Source organism: Piliocolobus tephrosceles, chromosome 1 (genome assembly GCF_002776525.5).
Source record: "Piliocolobus tephrosceles isolate RC106 chromosome 1, ASM277652v3, whole genome shotgun sequence".
In the NCBI taxonomy this organism is placed as follows: domain Eukaryota; kingdom Metazoa; phylum Chordata; class Mammalia; order Primates; family Cercopithecidae; genus Piliocolobus; species Piliocolobus tephrosceles.
In genome coordinates, this window is record NC_045434.1 from 202,527,273 (window position 1) to 202,551,723 (window position 24,451).

At 48.8% G+C, this 24,451-nt stretch overlaps 1 protein-coding gene across 1 annotated transcript; it reads right to left on the bottom strand.

The window, feature by feature from the left end:
- Positions 1 to 1,472: 1,472 nt before the first annotated feature.
- Positions 1,473 to 10,514, bottom strand: PLA2G2F (phospholipase A2 group IIF). Its single transcript, XM_023219288.1, has 5 exons — positions 10,303 to 10,514; positions 9,611 to 9,663; positions 6,257 to 6,401; positions 5,177 to 5,286; positions 1,473 to 1,648 (listed from the first exon to the last, which is right to left on the bottom strand). Exons 1-5 carry the CDS (start codon positions 10,416 to 10,418, stop codon positions 1,473 to 1,475), a joined length of 600 nt encoding a protein of 199 aa, XP_023075056.1. The 5' UTR covers positions 10,419 to 10,514.
- Between the last annotated feature and the right edge of the window lie 13,937 nt (positions 10,515 to 24,451).

Sequence of the window (24,451 nt, forward strand, 5' to 3'; positions counted from 1 at the left end):
TCCCCAGTGACAATGGTGCCCCAGGGGCACTGCCACACGAACTTGCTGGCGGCTGTTGAGTCCAGGCGGAGGATGGCCTCAGTGGTCCTTGGGCAGGTGGGGCTGGCTCCATAGAGGCCGCTGACCCTGAGTTGAGGCTCGGGCAGGTAAGGAGGAGGTGATGGTGCACCTGGAGAAACAACAGTGCTGGGGGCCGCAAGGCCGTCCCCTCTACTTCAGCCCCAGCTCCACGCCCCACACAGGAATCCAGCCCCATAAGGCCCTGCCCCCCAGCTCCTCTGTGCTGCCTGGAGGCCCCTCCCTGCTGGCGGCTGTCACTCACCTCATCTCTCCATGCTCCCATCTTCTCCCCTCTCCTTCACCACCCTGTTCCTTACTGCCTTCTAGAAGCTTCCACGTAGCCTCCTACCTTGACTCTCTTCTAGAAATTTCCAGGCAGCCTCCCGCCTTGATGCTCTCCCTGCTTACATTTCCCTCTTCACTAAGGTGGGTCTCAGCCCTCAGCCTCTTCCCCACCAATGGGACTTGTGACGCCTGTCCACAGACCAGGGAGAGTGTGGGTCCCCCTCCACTGTTCTGGCTGCTGTTCCAGGTGCAGGCCAGGAGGGCAGTGTCTGTCAGGGACCCGGAGGGTGGGGGTAGGGGCGCTCCTCAGACCCACGTGGTGTGGTGGGGCAGGGTTGGGGTGACATGCGTGGGTCGGTGGGGGGCACAGAGAAGACTTGCAGGTTTTGGAGGCCACATTTTCGTGTGTCCCCGTATTAGCCTGTGAGGTGTACCTGGGTGTGTGGCTCTGTCAGTGCCCAGGAGCCTGCTCTGAGGCTGGACTTCAGGGCTGGGACACTCAGCACTGCACATCCCCTAGGGTCTGAACTGGACTCATGGCCACCTCAGTGAGGGCTGGGGTGGGGCACCTGCTCTGTGAGTGGGGCTCCTGAGAGCCTCAAGCCCAAAGCAGCCACCACCCCGGGCCATCCTGTGGGATCAGCTGAGGGGCTCCCGGAACCCAGGTTTCGTGACCAGCAATCTGCCTTCCTGTGATCTTGGCCCGAGGGTGCACCCAGCTCTGGACCTGGGCTGGCAGCTCAGACCCTCGAAGGCTCCGGGGAGTCAAGCTGGCGCCAGCAACAGAGGCCCCACTCAGAGGCCCCTCCTCTCTCTCGGGTCTTCCCAGCCACCCTCAGGAGAGACTCCTACAAGCTCCATGCCTTCCACCCAGTCCAGAACCAGCAACAGGATGCACCCATGCCTGGGGCTGGGCTGGGCTGGGGGAGTCAGGACCCAGGCCTTCCTGAGTCCTGTGGGGGCTGAGCCCTCGCTGGAGAGCTCCAGGGAGGAGGCAGCCAGCAACCCTTGGGCTCCCAGCCTGGCTCCTACCCTCCCTGCTCCTCATCCGGTCCCCTCCGCCCGCTCTTCTCTCTCAGACCTCAGAGGCTCTAGGGAGGGGTGGGGGGCGCCGGGGATCCGTGACTCTAGGTAACCTCCTCAGGGGGTGGTTCATAGATGCTGCAGTTGGGCGTGGGGCCCTGGCAGTAGACATTGAGGAAGCCGCGATACTCTTCTCGGTACGTGTGGTTCATGAGGCACAGAACCACGTTCTTGTCACACACGCATGTCTGCTTGTCACACTCTGTCTTGTTGAGGTCACCTATGGGGGATGGGGATGGCAAAGGCTGTGGATGAAAGGGGCAGTGGCTCCCCCTGGATCACTGCTGGGGAGGGGAGCGCACAGGCTTGAAGACCCCAGTGGTCCCTGGAATGTGTTCCCCGGGTGGCAGGACCAGCACCACTCACGGGCCCCACCCTCCGCCTGCAAGGTCAGAAGCTGTGGGCTGGGGCCCAGCAGTCTGTGTTGTAACAAGCTCTCTAGGTGACTCTGGTGTGTAGTAAAATTAGGGAACCACTGAAGCCCAACACAGTTATTGCATAACTGGGGAAACTGAGCCCCAGAAAGGGGGATGGGTTTACCTAAGTCACCCACAGAACTAAAGCACCTCCCACACCCCCCAGGCCCGTTACTTCCTGCCATCCCAGACCTCTTCCCTTCAATCACAGATTCAAAGAAAGCCCACTGAAGAGGGAGTTATTGCCGAGCGTACTGGCTCACGCCTATGATCCCAGCACTTTGGGAGGCGGGGGCAGGTGGATGGCCTGAGGTCAGGAGTTTGAGACCAGCCTGGCCAACATGGTGAAACCCTATCTCTACTAAAAATACAAAAATTAGCCAGGCATGGTGGTGGACGCCTGTAATCCCAGCTGAGGGAGGCTGAGGCAGGAAAATCGCTTGAACCCTGGAGGCCAAGGTTGCAGTGAGCCGAGATGATGCCACTGCACTCCAGCCTGGGCAACAAGAGCCAAACTTTGTCTTTAAAAAAAAAAAAAAAAAAAAAAAAAGATGGAGTTATTGGTAAGAAATGAGTGGGAAAAACACTTGTCAAAAGCTTAGTCAATGCCTGAGAGCCTAGCACATGCCTACTCCAGGGCAGATGCTACTGTTGTTTGTCTCTGTGCTGTTGTTATAATTAGTAGATTTCAGGAATCATCCTCAGGTGCACAATAGAATCAGCTGGAGGGCGTGTTCCAACAAAGACTGCTGGACCTCATCCCTAAGTGTCAGATTCAGTAGGTCTGGGTGGGGCCTGATAATTGGCATTTCTAACAATTTCCTGGGTGCTGCAGCTGCTGCTGTTGCTGGTTCAGGGACGACCCTTTGAGAACCTCCAACTAGCTTGATCGGTCTGCAAACTTTTCATACTTTCTACCAACAAAATCTTGTCTCTTAAACGAAACTGCATAAAGAAGGCTGGTGCATCAGACAGCCTCAGAAGAAGTTGCTTAATGATAAAATGCATTGAAGTACCAGCTGAAGCTCTCAGGAACTGTGTGGCTATCACCTCTCAAGGCCTCTGGCTCCAGTGGTGCCAGGGATCCCCCAAACCCAGCATGAAAGTCACTGCTTTAAGTTAGTCCGTTACCCCTGGTGGGTGGTGGTGGGGGAAGAATCTCCTCCAGTTGCTTTAATAGGGGGGCATCTGCTATCTCAGGCCAGCCCCTCCACCTCATGTTTGAACAGCAGAACATGAGGACCACAGAGATCTGGGCTCCCAAGGGGTCCCAAATTGCACCCCAGTCTCCACTAGACTCCTTCCCAGATGACAGGAGACTTGAGTGTCTTTGCAAAGCCAGCATTGCTTGTGAGCTATTAATAAGCAACAACTGGTAGTACCCGGTGAAGACATGGGGGCAAAGAGGGCCCAGGGGCTGCTCACAGGCTGGGCCAGGGGGTAGTCCTGCCTCAGAGAGGAGCACAGAGTGGGGCAGGGCAGGGAAAACTGGGCACTGCTACTTGGATGCCATTTGCGCTTACCTACATGTCTCAGTTGGCAAATAGCCACAACAAGTTCATGGTAAATGAGGGAGCACACCAGGCCAGGTGCTGATACCTTGGATCCCTAGAAACACTGGGCGTCCTGGGATGGAGCCACCTCTGCTGGTGGGGTCCGAGTGACAGAACCAAAAGAGAAAGAGTCCACTCTGATCCAAACCCCTCAATGGACCCATGAGTGAGGAAACTGAGGCCAGGCGGGGAAGGACCTGCCCAGGGCTACATGGAGCTAGGAGATGGCGACAGAACCAGAGTTCAAACCCAGGTCTGCCGACTCCCAGGCCAGCATGCCTCAGAGCCTCCCTGCAGAGCTGCAGCCTCAGAACCATCTGGGGAGCCGGCTGAAAGCCAAGTTCCTGGGCCCCACCCACACCCACTGAATCAGAATCACTCAGAATTTGGGGGACAGGAGAACTGGGATGCCAATTCCAGGACTGGAGCCTCAGAGCACCTCAGGGAGATGTTCTCGAGCCACAACTAGGCTGGTCAGATTTAGATTTAGCAAAAAAAGCAAAACCAAAATCAAAACACAGGATGCCTGGTTAAATTTCAATTTCAGGCTGGGCTGGCTGGTGGCTCATATCCATAATCCCAGTGGACTCTTTGGGAGGCAGAGGTGGGAGGATTGCTGGAGGCCAGGAGCTCAAGACCAGCCTGGGCAACATAGTGAGACCCCCAACTCCACAAAAAATACAAAAAATCAACTGTGCGTGGTGGCACTTGCCTGTAATCCCAGCTACTCGGGAGACTGAGACAGGAGGATCACTTTAGCCCTGGAGGTCAAGGCTGCAGTGAGCTACAATGGCACCACTGTACTCCAGCCTGGGCAACAGAGCAAGACCCTGTCTTAATTAATTAATTAATTAAAATTTCAGGTAAATAGTACATGTTTGGCTGGACACAGTGGCTCACACCTGTAATCCCAGTACTTTGGGAAGCCGAGGCGGGTGGATCACGAGGTCAAGAAATCAAGACAATCCTAGCCAACATGGTGAAACCCTGTCTCTCCTAAAAGTACAAAAATTAGCTGGGCATGGTGGTGTGCACCTATAGTCCCAGCTACTTGGGAGGCTGAGGCAGGAGAATCACTTGAACCTGGGAGGCAGAGGTTGCAGTGAGCCGAGATCGTGCCACTGCACTCCAGCCTGGTGACATAGCGAGACTCCTTCTCAAAAAAAAAAAAAAAAAAAAAAAAAAAAAAAGTACGTGTGTTAGTAGAAGTATGTCCTAAACATTTCAGTTTCTATAAATATTAATTAATTTTATACTAGCATTCGGTTTTGAGTATCAATATGTCCCATGCAATATTTAGGATGTATTGAATATTAAAACATTTTTATTGTATAGCTAAGAAATGAATTTCACTATGCAGCCTGTATTTCTTTCTTTTTTCTTTTTTTTGAGACAGAGTCTCACCCTGTTGCCCAGGCGGGAGTGCAGTGGCGTGCGATCTTGGCTCACTACAACCTCTGCCTCCCAGGTTCGAAGTGATTCTCATGTCTCAGCCTCTCCAGCAGCTGTGATTACAGGCGTGCGCCACCACGCCCGGCTAATTTTTGTGTTTTCAGTAGAGACGAGTTTTCATCATGTTAGCCAGGCTGGTCTCGAACTCCTGACCTCAAGTGATCCACTCGCCTCGGCCTCCCAAAATGCTGGGATTACAGGCGTGAGCCTCCGCACCCAGCCAGCAGCCTTTATTTAATATGGCAAGCCTGTCCACCATCCCAGCACAGCCTGGTGGAACCAGCCACTCCCTTCTCCAGGGGCCCAGGTGACAGGGGAGGAACTCACTGCAGACTATCTCAGTGTTGTTCTCGATGGTGTGATCATAGTGGTCCACATAGGGGTGACAGCCCTGGTCAAAGAGTTCCTGGTAGCAGCAGTCGTGGGCGTGGCAGCACCTAGGGAGCGGCAGAGGTGAGTGGACAGGCATGGCTGGGCTGGCCCATCTCCCACCAGCAGAAACCTCTGATCTTCTCTTCCAGTCTCTCACAGGTCAAATGTTCTAACTGAAGCCCAGAGAGGGACAGTTACTTGTCCGAGGTCAAACAGCCAAGCAGAGCTGGGGCCAGTACCCCAGGTTCCGATCCTCACAGCTTCAGCTTTGTGGCACCTGCCAGGCCTGCCCACCCCAGGACACATTCTCCCCTGTGTCTTTGTTCTATCCACAGGGCTCCCAGCTTTCCCCCAGAGCCCCGGCTGCAGCTGTGGGAGGGGTCAGGGGCCTGCCTGGGTTTACGTCAAGGTTGGAGGAGCGTTGACTGTAGGCAGAGGCTACCCCTGGCAGTGCCTCATGGCCAGGGAGGGACAAAGGTCTGGAGTTGTCAACAGGGACTAGTAGGATGGGGGACAAGAAGCACAGGCAGTGTGGCTGTCCCTCACCTCTGGGGGAGTGAAGTCAGCTAGTCAACGTGCATTTATTAAGCTTTCTGTGATACAAACGTGGTGCTGGCTGCTGTTGGGGAGATAGGAGGAAAAGACAAGCCATGGCTGCTGGGAGCTCCCAGTCTGATGGAGGAGGCACGGTCCTGTCTTCCAGAGCCTCCAGCCTGAGGCGGGCAGGGGTCACAGTCCTTGCCTTTGTGGGGTGTCAGCTGTATGACTGCTCTACCATAGTCAAAGGTCCCTTCCTAGAGAGAGGAGGGGCTGAAACACTTCCAAGCCCATGACCTTGGAGATGGACAACAGAAAGCGCCCAAGACAGTTTGGAAAGAACATAGTCAAAGACCAGGCTCTGGTCACCAACTCATCAAAGAAGCCAGATCCTTTGGGGAAAGAAGGTCTCCCCCTCTCAGAGATGGAGGGCAAGTTCAGTCTGACCTTCAGCTGTCCTCATTTGGCCCCTGACAGGAGCCCAGGTCTGGTACCTACCAGTCCACCTCATCCTTGGGCTGGCCACGGCCCCCCAGCCCACAGTAGCAACCATAACCGACGAAGGACAGGATGGCGTTCCTCCCCGTGACGGCCTCCACCATGGCCCTCAGGTTGAGCAGGCTGCTGTGGGCTGTGGACAGAACTGCAAGAGAACCAGGGGGTGCTCTGAGCCCCTGCCCCGTGGCTGGCTGCTCCCATCCTCTCTCATCCTGAGAGTCTGGACTGACCATCCTCTCAATACCTAGGATAGGTGGGAGAAGGAAGGAGAAAGCAGGAGAGGAAGCTGGGGCAAGAAGGGTGGGCAGCTGAGCAGGAGGAAAGAAATCTACAAGGTACCATGCATGGTGTGCACCCACATCCCAGCAGTAAGCCCTGCAGCCCCAAGGAAACAATGCAGGTCATCCTTGCTGGGGGCTTGCTCCATGCCAGGTACTGTCCCAAGCCCCTTCCGTGCATGAACCCATTGAGTGTGCACTGCAACCCTATGCACGCTCTTGTTATCCCGCTATGTCGATGAGAAGACCGAGGCCCAGTGCATTTCGTTACTTGCTCTAGGTCCTATTGTCAGAAAGCAGTGGAGACAGAATTTGGACCCAGGCAGTGAGGGTTTTGCACCCACACCCTCTGCCACTTGGCTGTACACACTTCTCAAGGGGGATGCCCAAGCGCCTGGTACGCTGGAGGAGGCTTTGCAAAGGCCACATGCTGTTGGCAAGCTCAGGGGGGTTGATTCTGGGTCCCTTCCTGGCCTCTGCCTCCTGCCTCTGCCCTCCTGGGGGCCTCAGAGTCCCCACCATGATCCCGGGGCTGGTGCATCTCAGGATCAATCCAGAGACAATTCGGTGCTCTGGTCGTTAATGAAGAAACAGAAAAGCCTTTGTAGTACAGGCTGATACTGGCTGGGGGTAGGAAGAAGGAAAACGCTCTCCCCACACACATACAGAGGGAGAAATAGTGCAAGGACACTCCCTGCACCAGCGAAATCAGCTTCATGGCACCTGCCAGGCCAGCCCACCCCAGGACACATTCTCCCCTTGTCACTGCTTCTCTCAGTCTTGCAGTCTGTGCCCGTGCAGTGGCTCTCTGAATCACCTGCGCTGCCTCTGCACATCCTCCTGGATGCAGCACTGGGTCCACATGCCCAGTCTGGCACCTACAGTCCTTAACCTGGGGGAAGCTGCCCTACACGCACTAGCAGGAGACCCAATCTATCACCATTTTATGGGTGAGGAAACTAAGGCTCAGAAAGGTGCAGGCTTGCCCAGGTCCCACAGGCTGGAAGGGGCAGAGCCCAGACTGCCCCGGGTTTGTGTGCTCTGGAGCTGGGAAGCTAACCACAGCGCAGCGCAGCTCTGCCTGCTTCCCCCACCCCAGCCATTCCAGCTGCAGTCAGCGTGAGGGGCCTAGCTCAGCACCCTTCCTGCTGCTCTCTCCGTGTCCCCACCCTGCTCCCCAGCCTGAATGAGGAAATGTACTGGGAGAGGGAAAAGTCAACAGTTTCAGAAACTGGTGGCTCAGGGGAATCCCAGAGTCTGGAATCCCTGCCTGCTTCCAGAGACATAGTATCCGACATCTCTAACGACAGGGAACTCGCCACCTCAAATGTGTCTTAGTGGGAAGAGCATTGACTCTGGAGTCAGACAGACCTAGGCCAATGACCAAGGCCGGCTGGAACTCCTTGGGGCTCTGTTCTCCCATTTGTAAAATGGGAGTAACAATCTCAACCATGAGAGATCAGGTAGGCCAGTGCCCTGCTTGAGGCTTGGCGCATACCAGCAACCTCTCGGATTGCAATTCCCAAAGCAGAGGATGGGGATAATGATGCCCTACTTGCAGGGCACCTTGGAGGTTGAAGTGTGACCACGAAGGTGTGTAGAGTGCCTGGCCCACACAGCGCCTTGAGGAGGGACCCAACCACTGTGAGGCCCTGGCCTCCTCCCCATCCACCCCTGGCCTTGTAAATGTTACCCTGGGGGAGGGGGCACCTCCAGTCCCCAGGACCCCCTGACCGTCAACTCCCATGTAGCAAGAGAAGAAGAGCAAGAAACCGACGCGGCCATGCACAGGGTGCACACACACACACACACAGACACACACACACCCATCTCACACACATTCACACACCTGCCCACCTCACAGTCTCCTCTACACACCACATACACTTGCACACACACTCACCCCCAGACACCTCAAACTCACCTACACTTACCCACACGCACCTGATACACACACCCACCTGATAGACACACACACACACCTGATACACACACACCAGATACACACACACACACCTGATACACACACACACTTGCACACTCACACCCTCGTGCATTACAGATGCACTCACATACACAACGCAGGGGCCCGACTCAAGGCCACATCCACACTGACTGTCCCAGAGAAGGAATCCAAGTCTGCATTCAGTGGGCTCTGCCCCTAACCAGTGGCTTGGGCTGAACTCAAGCGGTCATCTTCTCGATAACAGGTCACTTTGCCTGAATGCAGCCAGCCCTCTCTCACGTGGAACCTTATTTTGGTTTTTGGCATTTATTTCTTTTCCTCAAGCCAGGCTGTGTTCTGGTGAGGTTTAACAGGCTGCATGAAAGGCCAGCGAGAGGCCCAGCCAATGGGCCATGGAACTGGGACACCTGCCACATGAATGATGCTGGGACGAGTGGCAGGGTCAGGTTTGTGTCGAGAGCCTCACACAACAATCCTATGGAGGGGCTGCCTAGAGCCATGATACCCTGGGTACCATCCCCAGAAAGAAGCCCCTGACCTGCCACCACTCTGCAGTACACAGACACCCACCCTACACACACACACACCCTTCTACAGATCTATGCACCCTACATCCGTAAGCACGCTCTGGAGACACACACCCCAATTAACACACGCTTACACGAAGACACAAACGGGCTTGCACTCAGGTGCCTACAGCGTCACATACTTTATAGATGCATGTTGCACACATAGACATCATCAAGTGCTCAGGCACACCTAACACTCATACATACCTGCGCCTGTCTGCATGCGAAATCATTAACTCCTGTCTGATGGACACACACTAATACACACTCAGGTACACAAATGCCCAGCCAACACCAGCATTTATGATGCTTGCTCAGCCCTGCGCCCTGCCCCCTGGGGCTCATAAAAGCCTGTTTACAGGTGGCTGGAGGGGTAAACAACCCCAGAATTGGGTGCAGCCTGCTGGGCTGAGCCAGGAAGCAAAGGCCCAGCGAGAGGAAGGAACTTAGGCTGGTCAGTGGAACCATAACTCAGGCGCCCAAGGTCATGGGAGACAGGCCAGGAGCGGGAGAGGAGGAGCCCCCTGGAGTTTTTACTCACCACTGCTGGCAAGGACGGCCACGGCGAAGAACTTCTTCATACCCAGGCTAGACCTGAGGGAGGACAAAACCCGGAGCTTGAGTCCATCCCCTTCACCCCTGGCAGTGCTGGACCTGCTGCTCCCTTCCTGAGCCTCATGACAGGTGTCATCAGTGATGTCCCTGGATGTCCTAGTTGCTGCTCCTAATGTTGTCATCAGCCCCTGCCCAGCCCCTCCTGGAGGAGCACACCCCAGATGGCAGAGCCAGGAGGCACGAGCACCTCTTTGCCCCCTACTCTGGCAGGAGCCCCCTCTACACATCAGCCTCCAGGACAGGAAGCCCACTGTCTCAGGCCGGACCTCCCATGCACACACTAGGGAGTCCTGGAAGGAAGTCATATGACCCAGCTTAGCAGCTGGGTCTTGAACCCAAAGCCAGGACTCCTAGGTCCCTGGATTCTGGTCCCAGCACTGCTTCCAAAATGTGTGGCCTCAGCTTCCCTGGGCCACATGAGGGTTGTGGCCTCACTCTCCCTGGGCCACATGAATGCCACGTGAGGGTTGACTAAATGATCCTCATTTAGTGCTGGAAAAGTGGTGACCATCTCAGCCCGCCACGCAGACTCTCAGGAGAGAGGAATTCTAGGAACCAGTCCCACACCCCTGTCCCTCCCCCCGCTGGGGATTCCATCTCAGGGTAGCAGGCACCTACCTGGGGGTTCTTGAAGGACAGGAGGCTCGGAAGCGTGGGTCCCTCCACCCAGAGGAGCATCTATCCTGCACCTTCTTTTTGAACGCTCTGGGGTTGGCCTGCGCCCCATCTGCCATGTTCCGGGTTCTGGGGGGCCAGCAACATAGGTCTTGAAAGGTCTGAGATACGCTCCAGAGGCTGCGGGGAGCAGGCTCCAGCTTCAGGCTGCCGCGCACACTGGCAGGGGAGTGCCAGGGCAATGCCCCTGGGCAGGAGGCAGGTGACACATGCCCTAGAAAAAGGAGGCTCCAACTCCTCCTCCCACCCCCACAGCCCTGCCCACAGCCAGTTGGTACAGTCCCCACCCCTGGGTGCTCTGGCCTGCCTGACTTGGGGGTTTACATACCAGATAGGAGAATCGGCCTTCCCCATGCATCCGAAAGGAAATTAGCCCAAAGGCCTCTCTTTCCCCATTTGAAAGATGTTAAAGACAAAACATCACTCAGTGACACTTGTTGAAGCACAGTAAGGCAGGCTTTGTTCAAAGGGGCCATGGGGACAGGTGTAGGGCCATGGCAGTGGGTCCCACAGTGGGGAAGAGAGACTGGACTCAATGGCAGATACAATAAGAAAAAGCGGGAATTCATAGCCAAGGAGCAGGGTGGGGTCTGAGGATGAAAAGTTAACCAGAAGAAACATCAGGGGTCGTGGGGGGTTGGGAGACTCTGGCTAAACCAATCCACCAGGATTCCTGCTGAAGGCAGGTGGGTTGCTCAGACATCACCTGGGGGACATGGAGGACGAGAAACCCAATCAGATATGGAGGACTACATTGGGGATTCTACCTAAACCAACTTAGCAGGGTTGTGACATTGCCAAATTTGCCCTCATAGGGGGCACAATTATCTGATGGAGAGCCTGTGGGGCCTGGGCCTTGTCAGCACCATTTGCCTTTTTTGAAGGGGGGGTGGTGTGTATGAGAAAGACGGGGCTGGAGAGAATCCAAGGGGGTGTGAGCTCTGGGAGCCCCTCTCAGGGCTGGGTCACCTGGGCTGAGCCTGGGGGTTTGAGCAGTCGCACTGATAAAAGATCCCATGCCAGCACCCCCACTTCCCCACTGTGAGGTCTTGGTAGGAGAACTCCCTTCCCTGGTCTCTAAGTTCTCAGCTGTAAGTGCACGTAACAAGGCCTCACCGAATGAGGATGATGTTCATACAAGTTGGGTGTCATGTGGTGAGTGGGGGCAGGTGTAGGTGCCCAGTTAAAGATCTGATTGTTACAAAGTAGAGGCCTAGGCACAGCGTAGTCACTCACACCTGCAATCCCAGCAACGTGGGAGGCCAACACGGAAGGATTGCTTGAGGCCAGGAGTTTGAGACCAGCCTGGAAAACATAGTGAGACCCCATGTCTACAAAAAACAGCAAAGTAGGGGCTGACCTCCAGCCTTGGGGAGAATTGAGATGCTGGGAAGAGACAGCAAGGGAGGCAGAAGAAGAGGACTCTTGGAAGTTGACACTGCAAATAATCCCCTCACCTTCAAGTTGCCCCATCTGTCTCAGTGTCCTTGAACCTGCCAACAGGGGCAGAAGAGACCCCTGGGGCTTCCCTTCTTGCCCTTAGCTTTGCCAGCCTCCTCTTCTGGCTATACCAAACCACAGTCCACATGTCATCTCCCTCGCCCAGCCCCCACCCTTCCTCTGCCCAGCTTCCTCTCTGTGGATCCAGGTCTGTCTCCTCTCCAGGAAGTTATCCCGGAAAAAACCCACTGCATCCAATCACAGGTCCTTGCATGGGAGGGTGTTTATTTGCATTTGGTGATGCATTCCAAAATATATACAGGTGTTGCTAACTGTATATGTTTTATGTTTTGGCTTATGAATCTTGACACTTCCTTCAGACTGGGGATCCTGGAAGGAAGGGGCCTTTGTTTTTTCCAAAAGCCTAGGGCTTCCCCCTTGGGACAAGGCTGCATCTGCTCCATCAGACTGGGAGTGATTGGAGAACAAGACTAGTGTCTGCCTTCACTTGTCTGCACAAAGTTTGGCTTCTATCTTTGCCCCTAGTTTCACAAACATCACTTAATGATGTCACCACATTCCAAAAAAGGAAGAATCGAGAAATAAGGCCCAGTATGTCCAAATCCTGAAGATACAGCCTCCAACCTGCAGATAACTAGAGCCACTCTGACACAGGTTGAGGAGGCCAAGGCTGGGGCCAGGGACCCCTGAGAGCCTCTGAGCAGCATCACTGCTACTTTCTCAACTGGAATTCCCACTGGACATGCTGGTTGGGCTGGTCTTCAGAGAGGCTTGATCCTTGAGGAAGAGGACAGGCTCTTCCCTTTCCTTCCACCCTCCCCCTACCAAGCTCAGGGTGCTCAATAGCGAGTCAATAATAAACTGGTTGACCCAGTAATTCCACTTCTGGACTGCAAACCAAATGCCAGCTTGAGTTGCTCCTAGAGACAGAAGAGGGACACTGAAGGGGTGTTTTCTTGATGCTCCCCCCACCCCATTAGAAGCAACTTAAATTAGGGGTTCGTTAAGCAAATTATTAGTCATCCATCCATAATCATGTTTTCAAATAACATTCATGATACAAAAAAAAAAAACCACCCTGTACTACAAGGTAATAGCATTTTTAAAAAGGAGTTGGTGTACACAGGTATAAAAATTTTCTAGAAGGATGCAATGTAAAACCATTAGTAATGGACATCTTGAGACAGTGGAATAACTGGTGGTTTTTATTTTTTTATTTGTAATTTTTGGTATTAAAATGAGTGTAAGAATACATTCAACAACTACAATAAAATGGTCAATTTCCTCAAAAGACACAAAGTCACTCAACTGGAAATAGCTGTGTATCTATGAAAGCCACTGAATGCGTAGTTTAAAACCTTCCCACAAACAAACTCCAGGTCTAGATGGCTTCACTGGTGGACTTGACCAAATACTTAAGCAAGAAGAAACACCAATTGTATTAGTTTGCTAGGGCTGCCGTGACAAAACATCACAAATGGAGGGACTTCAATAACAGAAATCTATTCTCTCCCAGATATGGAGTCTGGAAGTCCAAGATCAAGATGCTGGCAGGGCTGATTTCATTCTGAGGCCCCTCTCTGTGGCTTGAAGATGCCACCTTCATCCTGTGGCCTCAAGTGGCCTTTCCTCTGCGCATGCACATCTCTCGTGTCTCTTTGTGTGTCTAAATTTACTCATAAGGACACAAGTCACGCTCGATTAGGGCCCACCCTCAATTCCACTTAATCACCTCTTTAAAGGCACTATCTCCAAATACAGCCATATTCTGAGGTACCAGGGTTACAGCTTCAAATTACACATTTAGGGGAGGGGAAAACAATTGAGCCCATAACACCAATTATACACAAATTCTTCCAGAAAATTTAGATAAAGAAAGTGCTTCCCAATTCATTATACTAAGCCAGCAATATTCTAATACCGAAACCAGATAAAGACATTACAAGAAATGAAAACTACAAGACTACGATTCCTCATCAACATAGATTTTAAAAATTCTTAACAAAATATTGGCAAACAGGCAAACGCTGGTAAACAAGAAAATATACCATGACCTAGTGGGATTTATCCCAGGAATGAAAGATGGGTTTTGCATTAAAAATCAGTCAAAATATACCATACTAACAGACTAAAGAAGGAAGGCCATATGGTCATCTCAACAAATTCAAGAAAACAAAACAAATGCCATTTGACAAAATCCAGCATCCATTCCTGATTTAAAAAACTCTCCACAAACAGACAGAATGGAACTTCCCCAACTTGAGAAAGGACATCTACGGCCAGGTGCAGTGGCTCATGCCTGTAATCCCAGCACTTTCAGAGGCTGAGGCTGGTGGATCACCTTAGGTCGGGAGTTCAAGACCAGCCTGTCCAACATGGTCTGCTCTCTACTAAAAATACAAAAATCAGCTGGGTGTGGTGGCACAGGCCTGTAATCCCAGCTTCTCAGGAGACTGAGGCAGGGAAATTGTTTGAACCCGGGAGGCGGAGGCTGAAGTGAGCCGAGGTTGTGCCACTACACTCCAGCCTAGGCAACGTCTCAAAAAAAAAAAGAAAAAAAAGATAAAGGGCATCTACAAGAAACCTATGACTAACACCAGGTTGAATGGTGCAAGACTGAATGCTTTTCTCCCTAAGATTAGGAAGAATGTCCACTCTCATCACTTCTATTCTATATTGTACTGGTGATTTCAGTTAGTGCAACAGCCAAGAAAAGAAATGAAAGGCCTTCAGATTGGAAAGGAAGAAGAGAGTTGGTGTCTATTGGCATCAACATAATAGTCCATATAAAAAATCCTGTAGAAGCTACAAAAAAGCTACTGAAACTAACAACTGAATTTAGCAAGGTTGCAGAATATAAGACGAAAATATGAAATAGTTGTAATAATTGTACTTCTACATACTAGCAACGAGTAATTGGACACTGAAATTTTTTAAAAAATACATTTACGATAATATCCAATAATATGAAATATTTAGGGATAAAATTGACCAAAAAATGGATACTTGTGCATTAAAAACTATAAAATGATGCTCAGAGAAATCAAGGAAAACCAAAGTAAATCAAGGGATATGTCATGCTTATGAATCAGAAGGCCCAATAATGTTACAATGTCAATTCTTATTTGCTCTATAGTCAGTGCACTCTCAATCAAAATCCTAACAGACTTTTCTTATAGAAATTTACAAACTGATCCCAAAATTCATATGGAAATTCAAGGGTTCTAGAATAGCCAAATCAACTATAAAAAGATTAATAGTATTACAGGACTTATACTACCTGATTTCAAGACTTATAAAGTGGGCCAGGTGTGGCAACTCACACCTGCAATCCCAGCACTTTGGGAGGCCAAGGTGGGAGAACTGCTTGAGCCTAGGAGTTCAAGACCAGCCTGGACAACATAGCAAGACCCTGTCTTCACAAACAAACAAAATAAATTAACATGGCTTGGTGGCACACACTTGTAATCCCAGCTACCTGGCGGACTGAGGCAGGAGAATTGCTTGAGTCTGGGAGGTCAACGCTGCGGTGAGCTATGGTTGTACCTTGTATTCCAACCTGGGTGACAGAGGGAGACTCTGCCTTAAAAAAAAAGTTACTGTAATTGAGATAATATGATATTGATATAAAGATAAATAGGTCAGTGGAACAGAATAGATGATTGAGACTCAGACTTACACATGTGGAAAATTTATTTTTGACAAGGATGCAAAGGGAAGTTCATGGAGAAATAACAGAATTTTCAACCATGTTGCTAGGCCAACTGACTATCAACAGAGAGAGAGAGAAATAGAAAGAAAGGGAGAGTGGAGGGGGAAGAGAAAGAAAAAAGAGAGAGAAAGAGGGAGAAAGACAGAAAGAAACAGAGGGAGGGAGAGAAAGAAGAAAGAGGATGAGAAGGAAAGAGGGAAACAGAACAGGGATCAGGGGAGGAAGGAAGGGAGAGAAAGACAGAAAAGAAATAAGAATTTCAATTCATACCTCTAACCATATACAAAAATTAATCAAAACTCATCATAGTGCAAGGGTGCTAAGACAATTCAATAGGGAAAAATGGTCTTTTCTACAAACATTGTTGAGATAACTGGATACCCATATGCAAAAGAATGAAGTTGAACCCCTTCCTTATACCACATACAAAAGAATAAAGTTGAACCCCTTCCTTATACCATATACAAAAGTTAACTCAAAATGGATCAGAGACCTAAATGTAAACTATAAACCTTTTACAAGCCTGGGCAACATAGTGAGACCTCATCTCTGCCAAAAAAAAAAAAAAGAATGAGCTGGGCATGGGCATGTTGGCACATGTCTGTAGTCCCAGCTATTCAGGAGGCTGAGGTGGGAGGATGGCTTGAACCCAGGAAGTCGAGGCTGATTTGAGCTGTGATGGTGCCACTGCACTCCAGCCTGGGCAACAGAGTGAGATTCTATCTCAAAACAAAACAAAAAAAAATAAACTTTTAGGCTCAGTGCGGTAGCTCACACCTGTAATCCCAGCTCTTTGGGAGACCAAGGCGGGCTGATCACTAGATGTCAGGAGTTCGAGACCAGCCTGGCCAATATGGCAAAACCCCATTTCTACTAAAAATACAAAACATTAGCCAGGCATGGTGGTAGGGGCCTGTAACCCCAGCTACTTGGGAAGCTGAGGCAGGAGGATCACTTGAACCTGGGAGGAGGAGGTTGCAGTGAGCCAAGACTGTACCACTGCACTCCAGCCTGGGCTATAGAGCAAGACTCTGTCTCAAAAAAAAAAAAAAACAAAGAAGAAGAAGAAGAAGAAAAGAAAAAAACAATAAACTTTTAGAAGAAAACATAGGACTAAGTCTTTGTGACACTGAGTTAGCAATGGTTTCTTAGCACATCAAAAGTGCAAGTGACACGAAAAAGATAATTTGAACTTTATCAAAATGAAAAATATGTTTGCTGCAAACTGTACCATCAATAAAATTAAAAAAAAAAAACAGAGTGGGAGAAAATATTTGAAAACCATACGTCTGATAAGGAACTTGTATCTAGAATATCTAAAGAGCTCTTATAACTTAGCAATAAAAAGATTACAACCCAATCTTTAAAATAGGAAAAAGATTTAAAGACATTTCTCCAAAGAAGATAAACTTATGACCAACAAGCATGTGAAATGATGCTCAGCATCATTAGTCATTAGGGAAATGCAAACGAAAACCATAATGTGATACCACTTCACACCAACTAGGATGGCTGTGATCAAAAAGACAGATGATACCAAGAGTTAGTGAGGAGGCGGAGAAACCGGAACCCTCGTACATTGCTGATGGGAATGTAAAATGGTGAAGGCACTGTGGAAAACAGCTTGGCAGTTCTTCAAAGCATTAAACATGGAGTTACCCTAAGACCCAGTAATTCCACTTGTAGGCATATACCTAATATGGTTTGGCTCTGTGTCCCCACCCAAATCTCATCTTGTACCTCCCTTAATTCCCACGTGTTGTGGGAGGGACCAGTTGGAGATGACTGAATCATGGAGGCAGATCTTTCCCGTGCTGTTCTCATGATAGTGAATAAGTCTTATGAGAGCTGATGGCTTTAAAAAAACGGGAGTTTGCCTGCACCAGCTCTTTCTTTGCCTGCTGCCATCCACGTAAGATGTGACTTGCTCCTCCTTGCCTTCTGCCATATTGTGAGACCTCGCCAGCCATGTGGAACTGTAAGTCCAATAAACTTTTTTCCTGTACAAATTACCCCATCTTGGGAATGTCTTCATCAGCAGCATGAAAACGGACTAATACAATACCAAGAGAAATGTCTCTATTTTAACACTTTGCATTTTTAACATTTTCGCATCCACACACAAAAACTGTACACTAATGTTCATAGCAGCATTATTGATTATAACCAAAAAATGGAAAAAACCAAACATCCATGGACATTTGGTTGATGAATATGGTATATCTATACAAGGAAATATTCTTCAATCATTAAAAGGAATAGAGTAGTGATACATGTTATAACATGGCCAAACCTTGAAAGCACTATGTTAAATGAAAAAAAAAACAGTCACAAAAGTCACATTATCACATGATTTTGCTCTGTGAAATGTCCATAGTAGGCAAAGCTGCAGAAACAGGAGGTAGATGATGGTTTCAGGGGCTGAGAGAAGGGAGTGTGTGGTGACAGGGATTGGGGAATGACTACTGATGGGTAGAGTTTCTTTTTGTGGTATCAAAAATGTTCTAAAATTAGAATACCTGCAAATGGTTGTAAATGGTTGCAAAACTATGGATACACACACACACAAAAAGTCCATTGAATTATACACTTGAAATGAATGAATGGTATGGTATATTAATATCTCAATGAAGTTTGTTTTCTGTTTTTTTTTTTTTTTTTTTTTTTTTTTTTTGGTAGAGATAGGGCCTTGCTATGTTGCCTAGGCTGGTGTCTAACTTCTGGGCTCAAGCAATCCTCCCGCCTACCTCGGCCTTCCAAAGTGCTGGGATTACAGGTGTGAGCCACCATGCCCAGTCAATAAAACTGTTTTAAAAAGTGGAATATATTATTCAACCTTAAAAAGGAAGGAAATTCTGACATATGCTACCATACAGATGAATTTTGAGGACATTGTGCTAAGTGAAATAAACTGGCCGGGAAAGGACAAATACTGTATGCTTTTACTTACACGAGGTACTTGGTCAAATTCACAGAGACATGAAGTAGAATGCTGGTTGCCAGGGGCTGAGAGAAGGGAAGAGTGGGGAGTCAGTATTTAAAGTGTACGGAGTTTCAGTTTTGCAAGATTAAAAGAGTGCTATGGATGGATGGTGGTGATGGTTCCACAACAATGTGAATGTACTTAACGCCACTAAACAGTACACTAAAAAATGGTTAAGATGGTAAATTTTATGCTGTATTTGCCACAATTTAAAAAAATGAATATTTAAAAAATGGATCATAGACCTAGATATAAAACCTAAGCTTATAAAATTTCTAGAAGAAAACCAGGGAGAAAATTGTTGTGACCTTGGATTAGGCAGATTTCTTACTACAACACCAAAAGCACAATGCATAAGAGAAAAAAAATCAATAAAGAGGACTTCATGAAAATTTACCTTCTGGCCGGGCACAGTGGCTCATGCCTGTAATTTCAGCACTTTGGGAGGTCAAGGTGGGCGGATCACCTGAGGTCAGCAGTTCAAGACGAGCCTGGCCAACATGGTGAAACCCCATCTCTACTAAATACAAAAATTAGCCAGGCATGGTGGCAGGTGCCTGTAATCCCAGCTACTCAGGAAGGTGAGGCAGGAGAATCGCTTGAACCCAAGAGGTGGAGGCTGCAGTGAGCCGAGATCGCGCCATTGCACTCCAGCCTGGGGGACAAGAGGGAGACTTCATTTAAAAAAAAAAAGAAAGAAAGAAAGAAAATTTAACTCCTGCTCTTTCAGACATCCTGTTAAGATAGTGGAGGCTGGACACGGTGGCTCATGTCTGCAGTCTCAGCACTTTGGGAGGCCGAGGCAGGAGGATCACTTGAGCCCAGGAGTTTGAGATCAGCCTAGCCAACAAGGCAAAAACCTGTCTCTACTAAAAATACAAAAAATTTAGCTGGGCATGGTGGCATGTGCCTATAGTCCCAGCTACTTGAGAATATGAGGCACTAGAGAATCGCTTGAATCCAGGAGGTGGAGGTGGAGGTTGCAGTGAGCCGAGATAACACCAGTGAACTCCAGCCTGAGTGACAGAGGGAGACTCTGTCTCAAAAAAAAAAAAAAAAAAGGTAATGGGAAGACAAATCGCAGAATGGAAGAAAATATTAGCAAAGCACATATCCAATAAAGGACTTGTATCCAAGATATAGAAAACCACTGTCAATACTCATTAATAAGAAAATAAGCAACCCAATAAAAAATGAGCAACAGATTTCAACAGACACTTCACCAAAGAAGGTATACAGATTGGCAAATTAGCACATAGCATCATTAGTCATCAGATAAATAAAAATTAAAAACATGAGATTCTGCTGTGCACCTGTTAGAATGCTTACAATTTAAAAAGACTGACCAAATCAAAATTTTGCAAGGGCGTAAAGCAATGGAAACTTACCTACACTTTTGGTGGGAAATGTAAAATGGTACAACCACTTTGGAAAACAGTTGGGCAATTTCTTATAAAGTTAAACATGCACTTACCATATAACACCTAGTCATTTTACTCATTGGCATTTACCCAAAAGGAAAAAAAAAAGCATGTGTTCATACAAAGACTTACTTACAAGTGTTTATAACAGCCTCATATTCATAGTAGCCCAGAATTACAAACAACCAAGTGTCCACCAACTGAAGAAAGGAAAAACAAACTACGATGCCTCCATCCAACAAAATACCACTCAGCATTAAAATTCACGCAGCAACACGAATGAACCTCAAAAGCATTAGGCTAAATAAAAGAAGCCAGATACAAAATCCTACAAATTGTGTGATTCCATCTATTTAAGATTCTGGAGAGGGCAAAACTCACCTACAGTGACTGAAGTGGACCAGTAATTGTCACTGGTCTGTTTCTGTCACTATCATGCAAATGCTTGACAAATGTCATGTATTTGCAAAAATCCATGAAACTTCAAATGGATGTATTTTATTTTATATAAATTGTACCTCAATAGATCCTGTCTCAAAAAAAAAAGAGAAAAAAGTTCTAAAATTAGATTGTGGTGATGGTTGCAAAACTGTGAATCTACCAAAAAAAATTTTTTTATAAGAAACAATTTCTACATTTATAACAAAAATATTTAGATAATGACCATTTCACCAAATATTTCCTAATCATTAAGCTGTTAACTCTGGAGAGGGAAGCATCAAATGTCATTTTATGTGTTATGGAGTTGTTTTATAGAGGTGGAAACTGAGGCAGCAAGCTGGGAAGCCATATGTCTCAGCCCCATGAACCAGGGAAGACCCGACTATAGGCGGCTCCCTGAGGACCAGGCCAGTCCCTCCGAGCAGGTCTCTGTCCTGCAGGGATCGTGTGTGCATACCTGGGGTCCAGCCAGAGGGGAGCAGACAGAAGAAAGAGAGCAATGACCTACTGGCTGCTCACCTCCTCCAGGAAGTCTACCGTGTATTCATTATCTTCTCTGGCTTCTCTTAACACCTGTATTAGTTTTCCAGCACCGCCATAACAAAGTCCCACAAACTGGGTGGCTTACACAATAGAAATTTATTTTCTCACTGTTCTGGAGGCGGGACGTCTGAGAGGAAGGTGTCAGTGGGGCTGGTTCCTTCTGAGGCTTCTCTCCAAGCTCGTTGATGGCCACTTTCTCCCTGTGTCTTCACGTGATCTTTTCTGTGTGCCTGTCTATGTCCTGATCTCTTCTTCTCATAAGGACCCCAGTTATATTGGATTAGGACCCACGCTAGTAACTTCATTTTAACTTAATCACCTCTTCAAAGGCCTTATCTCCAAATACAGTCACATTCTGAAGTATTGGGGGTTAGGACTTGAACACATCGATTTGGAGTGGGGGACACATGGGCTGTGGTGCTGCCCATGACAATACCATATGGCTCCTGGCTGTGGGCCTCTTGGGGGGAAAAATTAGACTTAAGGTGAGAAGAATGGGTTCTGGTCAGTCCTTGGTTAGAGACCCTTCTTTTTGGGGTATCAAAAATGTTCTAGGCCTGGTGTGTTGGCTCACACCTGTAATCCCAGCACTTTGGGAGGTCGAGGCAGATGAATTTCCTGAGCCCAGGAGTTCAAGACTGACCTGGGCAACATGGCAAAACCCTATCTCTACAAAAAAATACAAAAATTAGCTGGGTGTGGGGGTGCATGCCTGTAGTACCAGTTACTTGGGAAGCTGAGATGGAAGGATTGCTTGAGCCCAGGAGGTTGAGGCTGCAGTGACCCGAGATTGCACCACTGTACTGCAGCCTGGGTGACAGAGTGAGATGCTGTCTCAAAAAAATGAAAAAGAAAAAAATTATAAAATTAGATTGTGGTGATGGTTGTGAAACTGTGAATCTGAAAAAAAAAAAAAAAAAAAAATCCGAAAACCAAAAAACAAACAAAAAACCAACAACATTGAATTATACACTTGAGTGAATATCTCAATAAAGCTGCTTTTTTGTTTGTTTGTTTGGGGTTTTTTTGAGACAGAGTTTCGCTGTTGTTGCCCAGGCTGGAGTGCAGTGGTGCAATCTCAACTCACTGCAACCTTGGCCTCCCAGGTTCAAGAGATTGACCTGCCTTAGCCGCCCAAATAGCTAGCTGGGACTACAGGTATGCACCATCACACCCAGTTAATATTTGTATTTTTAGTAGAGATGGGGTTTCACCAAGTTGGCCAGGATGGTCTCGATCTCTTGACCTTGTGATCCACCTGCCTCAGCCTCCCAAAGTGCTGGGATTACAGGTGTGGGCCTCCACGCCCGGCTGCTAAAGCTGTTTTTAAAAACAGATGATATGACTCAGCCTGAAAAATGAAGGAAATTCTGACGTATGCTACAACACAGATGAACTTTGGAGAACACTGTGCTAAATGAAAGAAGCCAGGTAGAAAAGGAGAAATGCTGTATGATTTAACTTATGTGAGGTACTTAGTCAAATTCATAGAGACAGGAAGTAGACCCTGCAGAGCCCCACCAACCTCATCTGCACTTGGAAAAAACAGTGCCCAAAGTATAAAATTTGCTTCGAGGAGCGAGAAAGATAGAAGGTTCTGTGTGTGCCCAAGTGCTATTATTTCCTGTGGAGAGGATTGTGGACCCTTCCAGGCTAACCCTTGTGCCACATCTCATGAGGCTGTGAGCCCCTGTGGGATCATATTAACAGGGAGAAATGGCTCTGTCCCACCCACATAAGTCAGCCCGCCGGCCCTCCCAAAATAATGCCTTGCCATGTCAGCTGAGCATCTCCAGAAGCGTCTCGGGAGCCCCAGCTGCTCGTATCCCTCTGCTCTGCTCCCTTGCTCCCAGTGTTGACATCCACTCACAGCTACTCATGGAAGCCTTGGCACCCACAGAGATTGGGCCTACCCCAGGGTGCTGACCTTAGATTCCCTCAAAGCTGGAGACTATTGAGGTGCCAGGAAAGTTGCCTTGCCTTCCAGCATCAGAGCCATACCATGCTCTGCACGGAAAAGGTGCGTGCCCCCAGTCCCATCCCACGCCACAGTGATACTCTATCATCTGTGCCTTGCATAGCCCCTCTTGGTGACCAGAGGGGTGCCAGGAGGTTCTACAGGGTTCTTGCTGCAGGACTCAGGCCAAACCCACTAGACGATTATCTTGCTGTCCACAGTCAGCCCTCCATTCCAACTCCTCAGGCAGGGCAACCCACTTCCATGCAAATCAGTGTGAGCCTCTCACCTGCACCCACCAGACAGGCCACAAACTGTCTGCACTGCCCAGGTCTCAATCAGTGGGAAAAGTGCCTGGCCACTCTGAGGACGCTGTAAGTTCCTGGTGGGCAGGGCCTTGTCTTGCTCCTTTATCTCTGCTCCCTGCACAGTGTGCTGAGTCTGGCTAGGGCTGGCACAGGGTAGGTGCTCAGGAATGTCCGTGGAATGGAATCATGTGCTGGGCTCCTGTGGGGCTTCCTGGAACTGTGCTGTTTGCCTCTCATGAGCTAATACTAATAACAATACCACCCACTACCATTATTGAGTGTTTCTTCGGCACGAAGCACATTGCCAATTGCCGTGCATGCCCTACATCTAGGAATCCTCATAACAATCCAACTAGCTGGATATTATCAGTTTTCCCTGCCCCGTGTAACAGATGACAAAACAGAACGGGAGTCAGGATCCATGTCAGGTCTGCCTGACCCCCAGGCCTCCTTCTGGATGCCCAGACTCTGCGGCCTCCCACCAGATGTGACCTTTATGAAGCAGCAGGGGGCTGGGCTGGGTCTAAACACAGGAAAGAACCTTCCAGCAATGACTGTCTGGAAGCTGCTGGGCACGGGGATTTCAAATGATTTTGAAAGTGCCTTCTCGTGACCACTGGCCTGAGAATCCCCCCATTGCATGTGACCAGCTTTGTGTTATTCTGAAACAAGACTCTCTGGGCTTGAGGTGCAGAAAGAGGGCAGTTTGCCCTGCCCCTTGCCTGAGTTTGAACCCTAGACTTTTTCCTCCTATGATTGGCCACTTACCATGTGACAATCATGCTACCTGTAATCATGACAACAAACCTAAAGGAGATGCATCACTGGTGCCATTTTCCAGATGGGAAACTGACAGAGAGATGAAGCACTCCGATCAAAGTAACACAGTTATTAAGCTAGAAGCCAAAGACAGAGCTTTCTGATATCAAAGCTGGGGCTTTCTTTCTACTACATGACCTTAGTTGTTCATAATCTGGAAGGATATCTGATAATCCGGAAGGGCGTCCAAAGGACTTCCTGCTGAAGTTTGAACCTAATTTTTTAAGAGACAGGGTCTCAGCTGTCACCCAGGCTGGGATGCTGTGGTGCAATCACAGCTCACTACAGCCTCGAACTCCTGGGCTCCGGGGATCCTCCTGCTTCAGCCTCCTGAGTAGCTAGGACTGCAGGTGCAAGCCACCCTGCCTGGCTAATTTTTATTTTTATTTTTATTTATTTGTTTATTTATTTATTTATTTATTTATTTATTTATTTATTTATTTATTT

Bases quoted from the DNA above. Each gene is read 5' to 3' on its own strand.
- PLA2G2F (XM_023219288.1), bottom strand. From the start codon at position 10,418: ATGGCAGATGGGGCGCAGGCCAACCCCAGAGCGTTCAAAAAGAAGGTG. The intron at 9,664-10,302 runs GTAGGTGCCTGC...GTCCTCCCTCAG, and splicing joins TGTCCTTCAAGAACCCCCAG to GTCTAGCCTGGGTATGAAGA. The intron at 1,649-5,176 runs GTGAGTTCCTCC...CATCCCCCATAG, and splicing joins CAACACTGAGATAGTCTGCA to GTGACCTCAACAAGACAGAG.